General features: G+C 33.6%; 3 protein-coding genes across 6 annotated transcripts in view; 1 reads left to right on the forward strand and 2 right to left on the reverse strand.

Annotated features, from left to right (window-relative positions):
- LOC109536010 (neprilysin-2) overlaps positions 1 to 9,619 on the reverse strand; it is an 11,073-nt gene extending 1,454 nt beyond the window's left edge. Inside the window, exons 1-9 of the mRNA XM_019902075.2 lie at positions 9,401 to 9,619; positions 7,721 to 8,004; positions 7,264 to 7,491; positions 5,381 to 5,545; positions 3,929 to 4,152; positions 3,661 to 3,852; positions 2,243 to 2,489; positions 1,812 to 1,992; positions 966 to 1,228 (exon numbers count right to left, since the gene is read on the reverse strand). Of these exons, the coding sequence (XP_019757634.2) occupies positions 966 to 1,228; positions 1,812 to 1,992; positions 2,243 to 2,489; positions 3,661 to 3,852; positions 3,929 to 4,152; positions 5,381 to 5,545; positions 7,264 to 7,491; positions 7,721 to 8,004; positions 9,401 to 9,533 (1,917 nt within the window). The 5' untranslated portion in view covers positions 9,534 to 9,619. The remainder of the gene's footprint in view (positions 1 to 965; positions 1,229 to 1,811; positions 1,993 to 2,242; positions 2,490 to 3,660; positions 3,853 to 3,928; positions 4,153 to 5,380; positions 5,546 to 7,263; positions 7,492 to 7,720; positions 8,005 to 9,400) is intronic.
- The window catches only part of LOC109536006 (protein prickle), a 244,034-nt gene that overhangs the window by 172,662 nt on the left and 56,392 nt on the right, over positions 1 to 14,980 (forward strand). The window lies entirely within an intron of this gene.
- The window catches only part of LOC109536009, an 8,275-nt gene continuing 3,725 nt past the window's right edge, over positions 10,431 to 14,980 (reverse strand). The window contains exons 7-11 of the mRNA XM_019902074.2: positions 14,209 to 14,479; positions 13,934 to 14,120; positions 12,977 to 13,227; positions 12,814 to 12,925; positions 10,431 to 11,037 (exon numbers count right to left, since the gene is read on the reverse strand). Of these exons, the coding sequence (XP_019757633.2) occupies positions 10,793 to 11,037; positions 12,814 to 12,925; positions 12,977 to 13,227; positions 13,934 to 14,120; positions 14,209 to 14,479 (1,066 nt within the window). The 3' untranslated portion in view covers positions 10,431 to 10,792. The remainder of the gene's footprint in view (positions 11,038 to 12,813; positions 12,926 to 12,976; positions 13,228 to 13,933; positions 14,121 to 14,208; positions 14,480 to 14,980) is intronic.

Here is a 14,980-nt window from a genome sequence, read left to right on the forward strand (position 1 = left end):
TTTATTTCATAAATTAAATAAAAGTGTATAAAACATTTTGATATTTATTTTAAATTAAATAAATAAACGGGAAATTGAACAAACCGTTCGGGTTCCCAACAACATGAAGCAACACAATTATTTTGATTTAGTAAAATTAGTGCGCTTTCTTTAAAACATATACATATAGAAACATACACCCAAATTAAATTTACACCAAAATTATTAATTAACGTTACCTTTATTAATTTAAACAATGAGATTAAGTCAAAGTCACATAACTGACAATTTGCACAGACGAATTTTCATAAATTGTATTATCCTACTATTGTTACACAATTTATTAACATACTCTTGATAACGATAGCAGAAAATAGCTATCGAAACGTCAAGGTAATTTTTCAAATGAATTTCTCTACTAATTGAAATTTTCTCTTACAGCTTGAGCCTAAGTGTCGCAGGATACCCTCTAGGTGCTAGTTCTTGATTACTTTTTGATAAATAATTCGTTCTTATTGCGAAATAGGAGCACTATTTATCAATCTGTAATAAAAGACGTGAGGAACTTCTGTCTTTTTTTAAAGACAAAAATTTTTGAGGCGAAATACCCAAAAAGAAGTTTGTAAAAAAATGAATCCGCCTCAACAATATAGAACTTATCAACAATAGTATACATATATATGTTCTTTAAATGTGAATGATTACTTCGGTGACAGTGCGGCTGTTACAGCAAGTAAATATGCGTTTACTGCATTTTTTTAACAGCGAGGACGTGTTTAAATTGGAGTTCTTCACCAGCATAAATACTGATTATTATGTTACCTACATCTTTCGAGTGTTTTAAAGAAATGTTGATGTGGTCACAGATTTTTTCTCATCGATTGTTATTTATTTCTGTGATTTGAGGTTTTTTCAAGCCAGAGTTTTGATATATTTTCTAATTATCCTAAATGTCTACAAATGCATACAGAAAAGTTTTAACTTACCGGGGTGAGCCGCTTAGCCAGCGGATCACGGGGATAATTGTAAAATGTATTTGTCACACATTTCGAGTCTATGGACCGGCTGTTGGACAGTTTAGTTATCCAAGCTCTATAGTCAGAAAATCTGCTCCACCTTCTATTCATATGGGCTTCTCCCAACATTTTGATCAGCACGCTTGCTATTATGGGTCCTAACGATGCGTAGTTCAAGTATGTGGGAACGCCCCAACCGTAAATGGGAGGCCTCAACATTGCAGCCGACAGAACTGAGCAAATTTCATTAGCTTTAATGTCGGTATTGCCCTACGCACTTTCCCCGATTTATTGGCCAATAAAATGAACCAATAATTGAAGGTCATCAGATATGAACGTAAAGAGTCGGGCTGTAAAGCGACTCAGACCACGTTGAAAATTATTGCATATTGTCAAAATTTTCTGGAAATTGTTCGGGTTATTTGTTGTTTGCTGCCTGTGCCATGGCCGTGTTGACAGGGATTAGGGGCTAGGTTATTTTTTTATTGTGTTTTATATGTTGAATATCTGTGTTGCATGCAATAAGCCTAGCAAATTAATGAAAACAGTCGTCAGTAAGTAAAACAGTAAGGAATTTGGCTCATGCGCTATTATCTACACATCGTCACCAACACAGAACAACTGAACTAAAGTATTTAAATTTTTGTCGGCTTTTCTGAAATGCACCAGTTTATTGGGGAAACAATAACCAAGTTAGTCGATGTCGGCCCAAATGAAGATGATCTTCAATAATTGGACCACTTATTTGGAAAATAAAGACGGGGACAGTGCGTAGTGTCCGACATAAGATAAAATAAAAAAAGACTTTGTACTCACCAATATTGTTAGTGCCTGTTTCATAATACGCGTCGACTGACAATTTAATTGGTTTCTTGAATTCTTCTGGTTTCTCAGGTTGTTTACCGTCGTATTCTACGGGAAGGTTTTTAAATTCCTCGTGAGCTTGTAGTCTAAATATGTTCCTGCGCGTAGCCATGATGTTCTGGCCCACAGCTTTCTGCAAAAAAACCGAATTAGAGAGGACAGTAATTAAATTAGATAAAGAAATAATAATAACAATAATTTAACATGTAGGTGGGTGTAATACAACTTAATTAGGCAAATATGCATAATTCGAACAAAAATTGACTTATTCTCCCCGATGACACGGAAAGTTTATACGACACGGAAAGTTTAATCACTTTCAAATAACTTTTTGATACTTTGCGAAAAATTGAATGAAAGGAGCAAATTAAACGTTTTCTTACCGTGTGAATTCCGTAAACTCTCTCGAATAAAGTTGTTTGGAAAACTATGTCGTCCCATCCAACACTTATTGTAATATTATTTATCCAAGTCTGAAAATGAACGTCAACGGTGCCGTTCAAGTATTTTTCTTGATAAAGCCTGTTGACCATTGCAGTTACAATATTGTTCGTCAATACTTGCACATCACGTCTGGTTTGATTTGATACAGTTTTAACAATGTACTCGCGTTCTGCGATATAGGGAAATCTAAAAATTTAAAGGGTTTTAGTTGAAACTTGGTCCAAGTCAATATCACGAAACTGTTCGTCAACAATGATAGGGCTGACAATAACGCCCGTTCTTCATATAATTTGTTTCAGGACTAGCTTCGTTACGGAACTATCGGTCTTCAAAGGAAGAAATTGATAACATAAATGTATTCTTAAATATTACACCGATGGGAAAAAAATTGTATCAAAATGTTGACCCAAATAATTTTTCAAATTAAAACGAATCCGTTACCTAAATAAACCCTGCAATAGTTAAGAATCTATTTAATTTTTAATCTTATCATTTTATCATTTTAAAGGCCCATAGTTTCAGAACGAAAAGAAACCATCTCTTTTCGTTCATAACAGATAAAAGACCTATACTTGGTGATTCAAAATGGGCGTCATTCCTTTTAAGGGGTAATACAGCTCACTTATAGAGGACCAGAGAAATATTGGAAAACATTTTTTCAATAATTTGTTGACCATATTAACAGTTGAAAATCAAATTGCAATTATTATGTTCTAAAGCATTATTTTTAAATTGTTCCATGTTCAATTGGTAGCAATCAAAAAGAAAAATTACCAGCTTTGCTTCAAAAAACGAAAAATTTTTATATTTAAAAAGTTCTCTTTTCCAATTTTTTGATAAAAAGTCAAAGCGGCAATGATGTTTTTTGTCATTAACAAATAGTTACAGGTAGATAATCGCCTTTGTATTGATGTATATTGATGTAGCCTTTGTGAATAATAACAATACTTTGCCAAACTGTGACTTAATTTGAAGCTCTTTTCACGAATTTGCGGATATGCGATTAGTTCTCGGGAAATGCCACAGTAACAAAGTAGAAGCTGCAAGAACTCTGCTGCACCAAATAAATACCGAGGAAGGGCTACATTTCTACCACGTATATAAGATACACACAGCACAAGGGCACATTAAACCAATGGATTATGTTATAAAATTAAATGGTTAAATTTAACGAAAAACAGGACATTTGTGCCATTTTCAACGAAAATTAATTCCTAAATAAGCTAACATATTCCCTGAGGTTCGATATCTCATATTAAGGAAATGTCAAAGGCACAAGTTAAAACAGATCCAAATATGACACTGAGGGTATCGTTTGTCTATTTAACACGCCCTAAACTTGTTAAAATAAGCTTACAAACTTATGGCTTCTCTGTAACAAAAGTTCGCTCGCCATTTAAGGTATTCATCTGCATCCATTGTCCCATTTATCAATCGTGCTGGTAGCTCGGCGTAAACTTTTATAGGATAACAAACAGTCAACATACCCTCCGACAAATATTCGCAATGTTCGGCAATCAAGACAATAACTATAAACATTCGCCAAAGTCTGAAAAACAAATGAAAACTTTAGATACATATTTTTTTATCTTTTGATGGTGACAAGTCTCGCTATTTTCACTTACCGGTGATTTTTTACATTAAGTAGAGTGAAGAGTTGGATAAATTTTGGGTAGTCGCCGTAACGGTTGACTATAGGGGTTGTAAATTCAAAATAGATTCCCGTTAATTCAGTCAAAAATGATTTCCAATCAAGCTGGTGGGACTTATCGGGGTCAAGGTGTAGCAGTAAGGGATAATTAATAATTGGGAGATAATTAGGGCGCGTATCCATAACTGGTTGATAAGTCTAGAATAATAAATTGATCAGTAAAATGAACTATAGTAAAACCGAACATATTTAATTTAAATGCGCTTGAAATCAATCATCGATTATGTTAAAATAAAACAAAATGCTTAAATAAAAGCTCAAGAGGTAATAGTATGACATCTGATAAAAGCAAAAATTATCCCATCCATAGTGAGAAAATTCCTACACACCTTAAGCAATTTTAGACCAGAGTACAAGACAACTTTGCAAGCAGACGGTATGCCAACAGCTACCACAAAAATATAGTCATAAAACAACTGAAACCTGAATAAAATAGTAACAAAAGGAATACACACCAAACAAGCCTTAGGTATAAAAAGAAGCAGACCCGGAGAGAAGAATTATTGGTTTATCGATGAGCTGCAAGAAATGAAAAAACCAAAGCAATAGTTATGCCACAGATGCTTGGATTAGATGAGGTAATCAACCTGGAATTAGACGGCCAAGGTTCAATCAATATTGGTTATTAACTCAAAAACAGTTGAAAATAATTATAGAACATTTACATCGAATTGGCTAGGAAATGTGCGAATGGTTCGAATATGCAATAAAAAGTACGGCATTCCTTTAAAAAAAGAGGTAAGTTTGGTCTGCCACTTGAATTTGAGACACCCTGTATCAATTGGCATTATCTTAAAATGAACTAGACGTTAACGTCTAGTATTAATATCTACAACCTCTGTATTTAACATTTTCCTCTAAACTTCAAGTTCATCTTATTCTTGGTTGTTTTATTTCAGGATATTTGTTGTACATGCAAAATAAGCATAATTTATAGAAAAATGTTTTTGACCAAAGAACCGGATCAAATAATACTCGCTTTTAAAGGATTCAGCCTAAAATTAGGAAAAACCGTGGAAGATACCGAAAAACAGCAATTAACAGAAAAAGAAGATGAAAGAGAATAAGACCGTCAACAACCTTGATAGAAAGGAATACAAAAGCGATGTCAGCCAAAAACTTCTCAGATGATGAATGGCAAAACAGACAGGCCTGGCGATCGGAAACCCAAAAACGTGTAACGCTATGAAAGGGATTTATATGTTTATGTATAATGAAACAACTTTGAGGAGATACAATTGACTGAACTATAACTTAACTAAAAAATCTTATTGTCATAGGAAAGGTAGATTGATTGAATAAATAAAGCATTTTTTTGACCCACATACTTAGCTAACGTTAATACTAATATTACTAAGTTACTCACTTTTAGCACGTCCTCGTAAAATTTGCTCAGATCGTAACTAAGTCCTGTTGCGTTATCGATATCAATTAACCATACGTCTTTTAAAGCTTTCAGGAATTTCTGAATATTATCTTGCTGGAAGAAGAGCCATATTCGTTGCAAATCTTGGATCGGAATTCGATTGAGCTAGATAGATAGACACAATTACAATAAGTTTTGAAACTATATGATAGTTAGACGGCGAGAGAGCGCTTGTGCTGTTTGGAAATCCTCTCTTAATAAAGTTGCGGTTAAAACCTTATTTCGATTAAGTGTAGTATGAGTAATTTTAAGGTTTTTTTCTTTTACTGTTAATTATATAAATAATATTAAAAAATAACAGTATCGTATCGTTGACCCGTTGGATTGTAACAAATGTTCAAAAGTAACTGGCAATTTGAACTGGTCCAAAGCAGGGATCATGAATCGCTATTATGGTAATTCAATCCGATTGCAGTGGTGAAGAATTATTCAAAAAAACTTAAACGACAGCGAATTAAACTATTGCAATGCGCTTCACTCTGAAACATCAAGGTTGTTCGATTAAGAGCGCCCGTTTGAAATCGCCCGATATTTTCAGAATCCTGGTTTTACATTAATCAAATCAATCGACACAAATCCGAAAATGTGTACATTATGGGTCATTGAACTATTTTAAATAATGCCACTGTGAGAAGACTAATGATGAAGTTTATCGAAATGAGTCTGTTATTGATGGTAAAACAAAAACAATTGATCGTCTTGGTCGCCCGAACAAAGGTGTCGCAACACTGCGCTAAAACTCGAATCCACTATCAATCGGATTCTAATAAAGATTTGGAACTTCATGCGTATCAAGTTGAACTGGCTCAGCTGCTAAATATTTTTTTATTAACGCAACCCATTTTTATCTTGATGGCAAAAATCCACTAGTGATTGTTGGGAAACAGATGTATCCATAAAAAGTCACTGTTTTAGTGCATTTTTTGTGTTAAAATTTGTGAAATATCTTGTTTGAAAATTTGTACCATTGAAATTGTACCATGAGTAATTTCCGGGTCAACGTTACTTAAAGCATTTTTTTCCGAAACCGATTTTTCTGACGGTCATTGAAATCCAAGCCGCTTAATACTTTTCTCCGGACACTTTTAAACCGAATTAACAAATGAGGAGATGTGCATTTAAATTAAAACAAGAAATTACACATGTTGATGCGCGATTTGTTAATTCATTTTATCCAGAGTGTACACACAAGATCCTATAACTCTTATAACGTGTTAGCCATCTTGGGGCTGGCGAAGAGTAAAATTATTTTATGCTTGAGTTAAAAGTATTAATTTTCCATTGTCTTGCCAATCAGAAACTACCGGGTGTTCCGTAAGAACACGACCAAAAGCGTACTGACACATTATTTGGCTCAAAAAAGACGATCTGACCTGACTTTTATTATGCCAAAATGTCTTGTTTCGTTCTGGAAATGAATATTCTAATGAAGCTGGTTGTGAATTTGTTCGTATATAACGCTCATTATTTACTTAAGCAACTAAAACTTCCAGAACCTTAGAGTTTAGCCCTACGTTTCTGAATTGATATACTCATAATTTTTAACATTTTTGGGTTTTTTCTAAAATTTTGAACAATTCATCTGCGCACTCTCCCGATATTACAAGAAACTTAATTTTAGATTCGTTAATGCAAAAAGTAATTAATGTCTAAACTTGTTAATTGGTAGCAAAACAGAAATAGTTTTTTTCGTAAAGACGGTGAAATTTACTATATTTTTGTAATAGTAAATCATAATTGAATATGATTATGTAATTTTATGTACAAAAATGTTCCATTTATTGTTAGATAATTTAAAATAAAATGTGTTATCCATTACTTACGGTTAATAGATATCTTTCTTGCTTTTTGTCGTAAACAGTGGAAAAGCCCATAAAAAACTTGTAAAAAAAGCCGCTTTTGAAAGCACGTAAGGTGACAGTCAGCCAATTCTCATTGCTGGTTACATTGTCCATGAATGGAAACCCACCAAGAATGTATTGAATTTGTGTGAGGAAATCGGCATCACGTGAATGGTTGATTATACTGGCATCCGCACAGTAAATGTAGTACTAAATGAAAACGATCAATTAGTTTGTTTGAGTTATTCGGCTAACTTAGAACTGTTATCTCAGAGAACTTTAAATGTTTTTTAAACCATGCGAAATACAATTTGGCTAAGCCAGTGGCTTCAGCGGACATCTAGCGGATTCTTTTGTCCGTTAAATCTTGCTAAAGTCACGAGGTTTATACAGGATTTTTAATACATGTTTTATTTCCATATAATTGTAGTAAACTCACTCTTCTTTGCGTTATTGCGCTCTTGCACAACTTGCCCTCTTCCTCCAAACTCATGGGTTTAGTAACGATGTTTCTCAGCGAAACATCCATATCATATTTCAATTTGGCCAAAGGTCCCCTCTCCCAAGCGTGCTCCAAACGGTTGTGAAAACTGCCACATAGATATGAGTTGAAGTCATCGCAAGGATCAACTGCGTGGTTTACGAAGCTCTCTATTTCGTTAGCTACTTTTTTATATGCGGCAAGATTGTAGGGATGCATTATAGGTTCCTTTTCTCGTCGATCTTGAATTTGATCAAATTAAGTGATAATTTTGAGCAACAGATCGGAAATGAAAGAATGTACGTTCACATCAAGAAACCGAGTTGTGGTGGCTTCTATTTACGAAAGAAATTGTATCTGGCAATGATCGTTCTGAATTCTACTTGATATGCAGACAATATCGCTGCTATAGATTTCATATGCTAGACGATTTCATTTGCAGAGCGAACTCAACTAGAAATTGAAGATATGATCTGGAAGACATGTGGTTTCAGCAGGATGGGGCAACGAGTCACTCAACACTGGCAGTTAGAGAGAGAAAACGAAAAAAAACACATTGCAAGAGAAATTTCCAGCACCCGTAATTTCGTGATTGAATGATGTCAATTGGCCCGCAAGATCATGCGACTTACCGCTGTTAGATTAATTTTTCTGGGGCTATGCGAACGATCGTGTTTACGCCAACAATCCTCAAGCTTTTGAGCAACTGCAAGACAACATCTGTGAAGTTATGACCGAGATATTACCGGTAATGTGCCGAAAAATCATTCAAAATTACCTCAAAACGATTGAGGCCTGTAGGAGGTCCCGTGGAGGACATTTAAATGCTATTGTTTTTCACGTTTACTGGCCTTGCCAGTAAASGTGATTAAACCTTTTAATCTTTAGTTTGAATTAAAATTTTCGCCTCCATCTGACTATTTTGTGTGTTTTTTTACTCTACTTTCCCGAGCATAAAATCGATAACCCTGTAGCTCAATTTATTGAAACGGGTTTTGTACTCAAAAATAAATTAACTATTTTTTCATCGAAAATGACTAAGCAAATTCAAATTATTTTTTGCTACCCAATACAGAAGTTTTTTTTATAGAAAAGCGTTATGATTTAGCTAGTCAACTACGGACTTTAGGAGTGTATAAAAGTRTATGAAGTTTATGTGGGCATTTGAATAATGGTTTTTAGCGGTAGACCCTTGCCGACTATCTCTATTTGTTCCYGACTTATAAACTTAAAAAAATGCTGCTTTTCTCAGAAAGCAAACCCTAGAAGAGAGCATAAATTCGGGTATAAKATAATATTGTACACAAGACTCCAACAGTCATAGATTGTTCCAGACGCCACTAACTCTAACTAACTTTTTTAATTGCGGAAATAATTACTTTCTTAGTGTCCGAAATTTTGAATAAAATGAAAGTTGAACTAGAGCTTGTTTTATCTTTTCCCACTAGTTAAAAATAGTAGATTAAGGGCGTCATGCACGCACTGTCGGGCCTTCGACTTTCGTCTCGCATACTGTATACTGTTTTTCTTGATTCTCGGAGAAAAATAGCGGGGAAAAGTATAGGGTTTTGAAAAAAACTTTGAAAGTATTGCCAAACCAGCCAACAGACAGACTTGGTTTAGCAGTTGGTTACTTACACGCATCTATAGATGGTTGAAGTACCATGATCAACAAGGCAATGATAAACATTACGAATGCAAGTCGCTGTCTTAAGCCAAAAGCAACACGCCATCCATCCGGATGCCTGTGGCCTACGTTTGGTCCATCCATAATTTTTAAATTACTGTGAATTCAACTTATATTAGGCCGGCTGCACTCGACATGTATAGAAGCAGTACTACATAAACTGCTTTCTATCAAAATTTTTCCACAATCTAAAGTGCGAAGCAAAAAACGCATTCATGTCATGGTTCTATATCTGGTTTTTTAAGCCAGTATATATTTTGCATGTATTGGAGCTTAAAAACTTTGAAGTTTGTGTTCATTTTTATATGTCTGTATATTTATCGCGTTGAAATATTCAGAGCTAATATTTGACATATTTTCAATATTTGAGCCGGTTTCTTTGATACTAAGTATATATTTTCGTTTACGTGGAAAGATTTAAGGTTTTGCCTTTGAATAATTTTAAATACACATGTATACCTACGTTATTACACTAGTTTTGAATGCTAAATTGATTTAAATTTATAGTAACTACTCAAGGGATCTCAATTGAAACAAAATAATTTATTTTTATCATATTTTTGTTAAATTCTTCAGCAATAAATATAGGAAAAGGCTTAATTTTAACATTTAACGGATGATTTTTAATTATTGATTATAAATCCTCGTTTCCTCTAAATGAAGCTTGTAGAACACTGTATATGGTTTGGCTTCTAAACCCCTTATCATGCATATTTTTACTCAATTTACTTCTTCGCCATTAATGTCCCCTCGCCTGCTGGCAATTGCATCTTCTAAAGATTTTGTAGCAACAAATTCAGCTTATTTCTTTTCAAGTAAGTTTAATTTAATTTTCATATACAGTATGAAATTCGCTCTTATTTGAAGAAACAAAATCAACTTGTTTCTTTTCATATAAGTTTAATTTAATTTTCATAAACCAATTTAGACCATGCTTTTAAAAGTAACAATAGGTCTTTGAGGATATTTATTTCAAAATAATAATATTTCTAACTTTATTAGGTATGAAAATTTTAACAGACTACAATAACAAGTTAGTAGTGAATTGAACCAATTTTTTTGAAGAAATCGACTCAACTGGTTCATGGACTGTATTTCCCATTTATTTGAACCAAAACACAACAAAATGCAAACTAGATTCGTTCAGTTGATTTATTCAAAAATGTTCTTAAACAAACACTGCACTATAATATAACAATAATTCCACTGATATGTTTACCAGAGACAAGAAATAATTACGACAACTACAAGCAAATATTAAAAATCAAACAATAAATTTTGTTTGCTAGAAGACAACGGACCTGCTTAAAAAGCCAATAAATTAAATTGGATTCTTCCAAAACTTACTGGGGAATACATTGTGGTTTGTGTATGGTTTTATTTATGGAACATGAGAAATCCAGTAGAAATTGAGCACTACCTTCTTTGTGCATGTTTATGCGTAGTCTCGGTATCACATAATAGTTGAAGGGCAGCGGTTTATTCAGTTGTTTTAGGGTCAAATCGATGTTTTCATATTCCATGTGCTGGCATAGGTAGAAGCTACTCATCATCCAAAATATTTGACGGGTGCTTCGATATAGAAAGCCTGTAAATTAACATGAAAGGAAAATTCAATATATGTGAGAGGGATACAGTATTTTTTTCTGCCAAAAAGATCGCAATATTTTAAGAGGCACATCAAGAATTTTTCATCAACTATTTCATTGTGACTTCAAATATTTAACGAGTTTGCGGACCAGTAAAATACGCATACCCAAATTAACATAACTCAATTTCATTGAACTTTGCATTGGCCTGTTTAATAATAAAACAAACTTTTTTCCTCTTGTGTTATTTTCTACAGGAGGACGATCTCTAAGAATACTGGTTCACAGTTAACAGTTTCATGATCCTGCCCAGCAGAGTCATTCTGCTGTAGATTTCAGGCTTATTACTTTGTTATTTTTTTTATTGATGCAGTGAAACTTTTGTGCTCGTCAGTGCATCTACTACACTTTTGTAAATTTTCTTGGTAGTTTCTCACCGCCACGCTTTATGAGATAATTAGAAATGTTGTCTATTCCTGGGGCGTATCTTTTTCTCACACTTCTTCGGTCTGATTCCCTTGATCTTTTATCTTCAGCTTAACGTCTTTTTCCGTGAATGCTATTCTATTTGCAATTTATTCTTCAAATGGCCTTAATTTCAGCCGTTGTCCATATTCCAATTTGATGTATTTTTCAATCGAAGTTTTCCAATTGATTTGAATATGTGCGAGTTTTGTGCCAACACAAACTGCATTTTGGAGAACTGCACAATTGCAAGATACACGAAGAACGAAGTAACTAGTGATTACAAAATTTGCGTTCGGAATAACTGAAAACACAGCAACTTGGAACAAAGTTAATATTGTTGATACGTTCTATATGATTGAGGCGGACTCATGTTTTGGAAACTCTTTTCTGGGGTATTTCGGCTCAAAATTTTCTATATAGTGATAACGAAAAACTTAGGCAATTTTGGCACTTCGGTATACAGAAAACCTACTCATACAAATATATTTGAATTTTAACTCAATTCGCCCGATAATGGCAAAACAGCATTGTAAAAAGTGTATATGATGCTTATAATGAATCTAATTTTTCAAAAAAAAATCAGTTTATAAACGAAGTTTTAAATTTGAATAATTTTACAAATTCCCCCATTGACAAACGGTTTAATGAAATTTAAAATCCAAAATGAAAACGAAACTAAAATGGAACTATTACATTTACAACCAAATTAAAAACCTATGTTTTAGATTAATTCCGAGGATTTCAGATAGCAATAAACAAAAGGTAACAAATTCTTAATGAGAACTATCTTCAAAACTGCAAATACAATTCGAAGCAAGATTTCAAGCACAAAACATAATGACAAAACCGAAAATATACAAAAGTAGTTTAAAAAATTTCTTGCCATTTTGATTCCAAATAATCGCACATAGCAAACAATTTTTTGTTATAGATTAGGCAATTATTAACATGCATTCGATAATTGCCACCAAAAGCCGAAAATGTGTAAAAAGCGAAAACTCACAGCGATTGTGAGCCTTGATATACATTTTTTAAGTTACTAGGTCTTTTTAGGCAGCTTTGAGAACGACTTTGAATCTGCTATCGAGTTTTATTTCTTAGAATGACTTTCTTGTTATAAAAAATTCGTTCTTTACTGTGAAATAAAAAAGGGCATTCGTTATCAACCGGCAATGGAAGAGGCGCGGAAATCCTGTCTTGTTAAAAGAGAAAAATTTTGATGCGAAATACTCAAGACAAAGGTTTTGAAAAACTTTATATTTGAAGTTTAAAGGTTTTCTTGCTTGAAATTTCTGAAAAATACTTGCCTGGCAGAAGTTTTGCATCTTGAAACCGTGGCTCTCCGCTGTTTTCGTACGCTTTGTAGGCGATATTGCTTGCGTCCCTGTCAGCCGCAACTTCTTCCCAAGTTATGTTAACCTAGTTATAACATAGCAGAAATCTATAAATACGATTTTTTTTTCTACTTACATCACGTTCGAGATAATTTTGCAATACAGCTAAAATAGCAGATTTTGAAGGGCAGGATGTAACAAATCCTAAATTAGTCGAAATACGCTTAGTTTCTTCTGAACCAGCATAGCTGTCTGAAAAAATTATCTTTTTTTTTCCAAGTACATTCAAAAGGGCAGTACTGATAATGGTTCCCAGGGCGCCATAGTTCAAGTATGCTTCTCGTCGCGGAGAGTAAAGAGGCATTTGCAATAAGGCTGGCGATATGTCTAAGAACATAATAAAGTTTTAATTAAAACATTAATTATTTTAGGGTGCAGTTCAGAAATTTGCCACAATTACACAACAAGAAAACTTAAGATATTTGACTTTGTTTGATGATTGGTTTCATTGCATCTGTTATTTAGAAATCAGCTTTTCAGTAGTTTTTATAGTTTTACAATTCTAAATGCTTTTGGAGCACGAATGAAGAATTTTATTAAATGTATTTTCCGGTGATCCTAGTTATGTTTTTCTCCAATTCAGTTAATTCTTTTACTTCTGCAAGAATCATCATTTCTAGATAATTATATGTGGAAGCTAAGAAATATATCATTTAAAAATAAAAAAGTCAAATGTTTAAGTATTTTTGAAACATATTGGGACATCTTGCATTATGTTGAAATAGGTATGATATGAGAGTTTTGTTAGTCACTTTTGCGTTTCGTTCAGTTCAATTAATAGCGTGAAGCGAACGAAGAACATTTCAAAATCCCGCTCTGTGGGTCAATTGAAATAAATCCAAGCGAATTTTCTCACTAAGCACAATTTGAGCTGAGTTTTTTGAATATCTTCAAACATACAAATGCTCCTCACTGGAACCATGAAATGATTCGTTACTTGGAGCGTGAGAGGATTTGAGAGGAGTGATAATCATCTCAGTTTGGTCTTATTGTATAGCGCACGTTAGGTTATAGATAAAAATATGGTACTTACAAAAATAATCCTTGGTGTTTTTTTGCACATCAAAAATGTAATCCGCAGCAAGGCGGATTTTGAGCAGAAACAAGTCATACTCGCGATTTAAGTTCGGTAAGCGAGCGAGTTTTTTGAAATTATAATTACTCAAAGATCTGGCCATAAGATGACGGAAATTGTAAAAATCATCTGTCTCAATGTAGCCCTAAAATCAAATACATGCGATAATGTATTTTCAAAATGCTAAGATTTTTGCTGAAAATTTGTGAATTTACTAAAATGGTAAACTTTACCTCTACAACTCCAAATGTTTCCTCAAATTTCTCGATGTCAAATGCGATATCCGGGCCGCCAATAACCGGTGACATCTCTTGCATTAATTCACATATTTTATCACCTTCACATGACATATTTTCCCCGTTGTTTTTATTTACCCTCCTCACGGACGGAGAATAGAAAATCCGGATTTGATTTGCTATATGTTTGATTATCTTTTTGACGCCAGTCCTTGTTGCTTCTGGTACTAATTCTCGAACATACTGCGCTTCGGCAATCCCTGGAAAGCTGAATATGGGTCAAAATTAGCAACTTTATCCCAAATCAACATTGTTAATCAAAAGGTATAAAATTAAATAGCTTATTGAACTTCTTAAATGTGTAAAACCAATTTGGATTTAAATTTTCCCAGAATATGAAAAACGGCATACATATGTAGGAAATGGTTGATTTTGCGGTTTAAACATGCAGTTTGAGGTTCAGTTTGGTTAGCAACATAGCGCGAAAAGGGTTGAAAAAAGGTTCCACCGAATCATTGTGATGTAAAAAATATTGTAAATGGGCGTCGAGRCATTGTTCTAACCTGTAGRTAAGTTCYATATTGTTGAGGCGGATTYATTTTTTACAAACWTCTTTTTGGGTATTTCGCCTCAAAAATTTTTGTCTTTAAAATAGACAGAATTTCCTCACGTCTTTTATTACAGATTGATAAATAGTGCTCCTATTTCGCATTAAGAACGAATTATTTATCAAAAAGTAATCAAGAACTATCACCTAGAGGGTATCCTG

This window comes from Dendroctonus ponderosae, unplaced genomic scaffold (assembly GCF_020466585.1).
Source record: "Dendroctonus ponderosae isolate FM_Combo_2020 unplaced genomic scaffold, Dpon_F_20191213v2 Dpon_F_20191213_6, whole genome shotgun sequence".
Taxonomy (NCBI): Eukaryota; Metazoa; Arthropoda; class Insecta; order Coleoptera; family Curculionidae; genus Dendroctonus; species Dendroctonus ponderosae.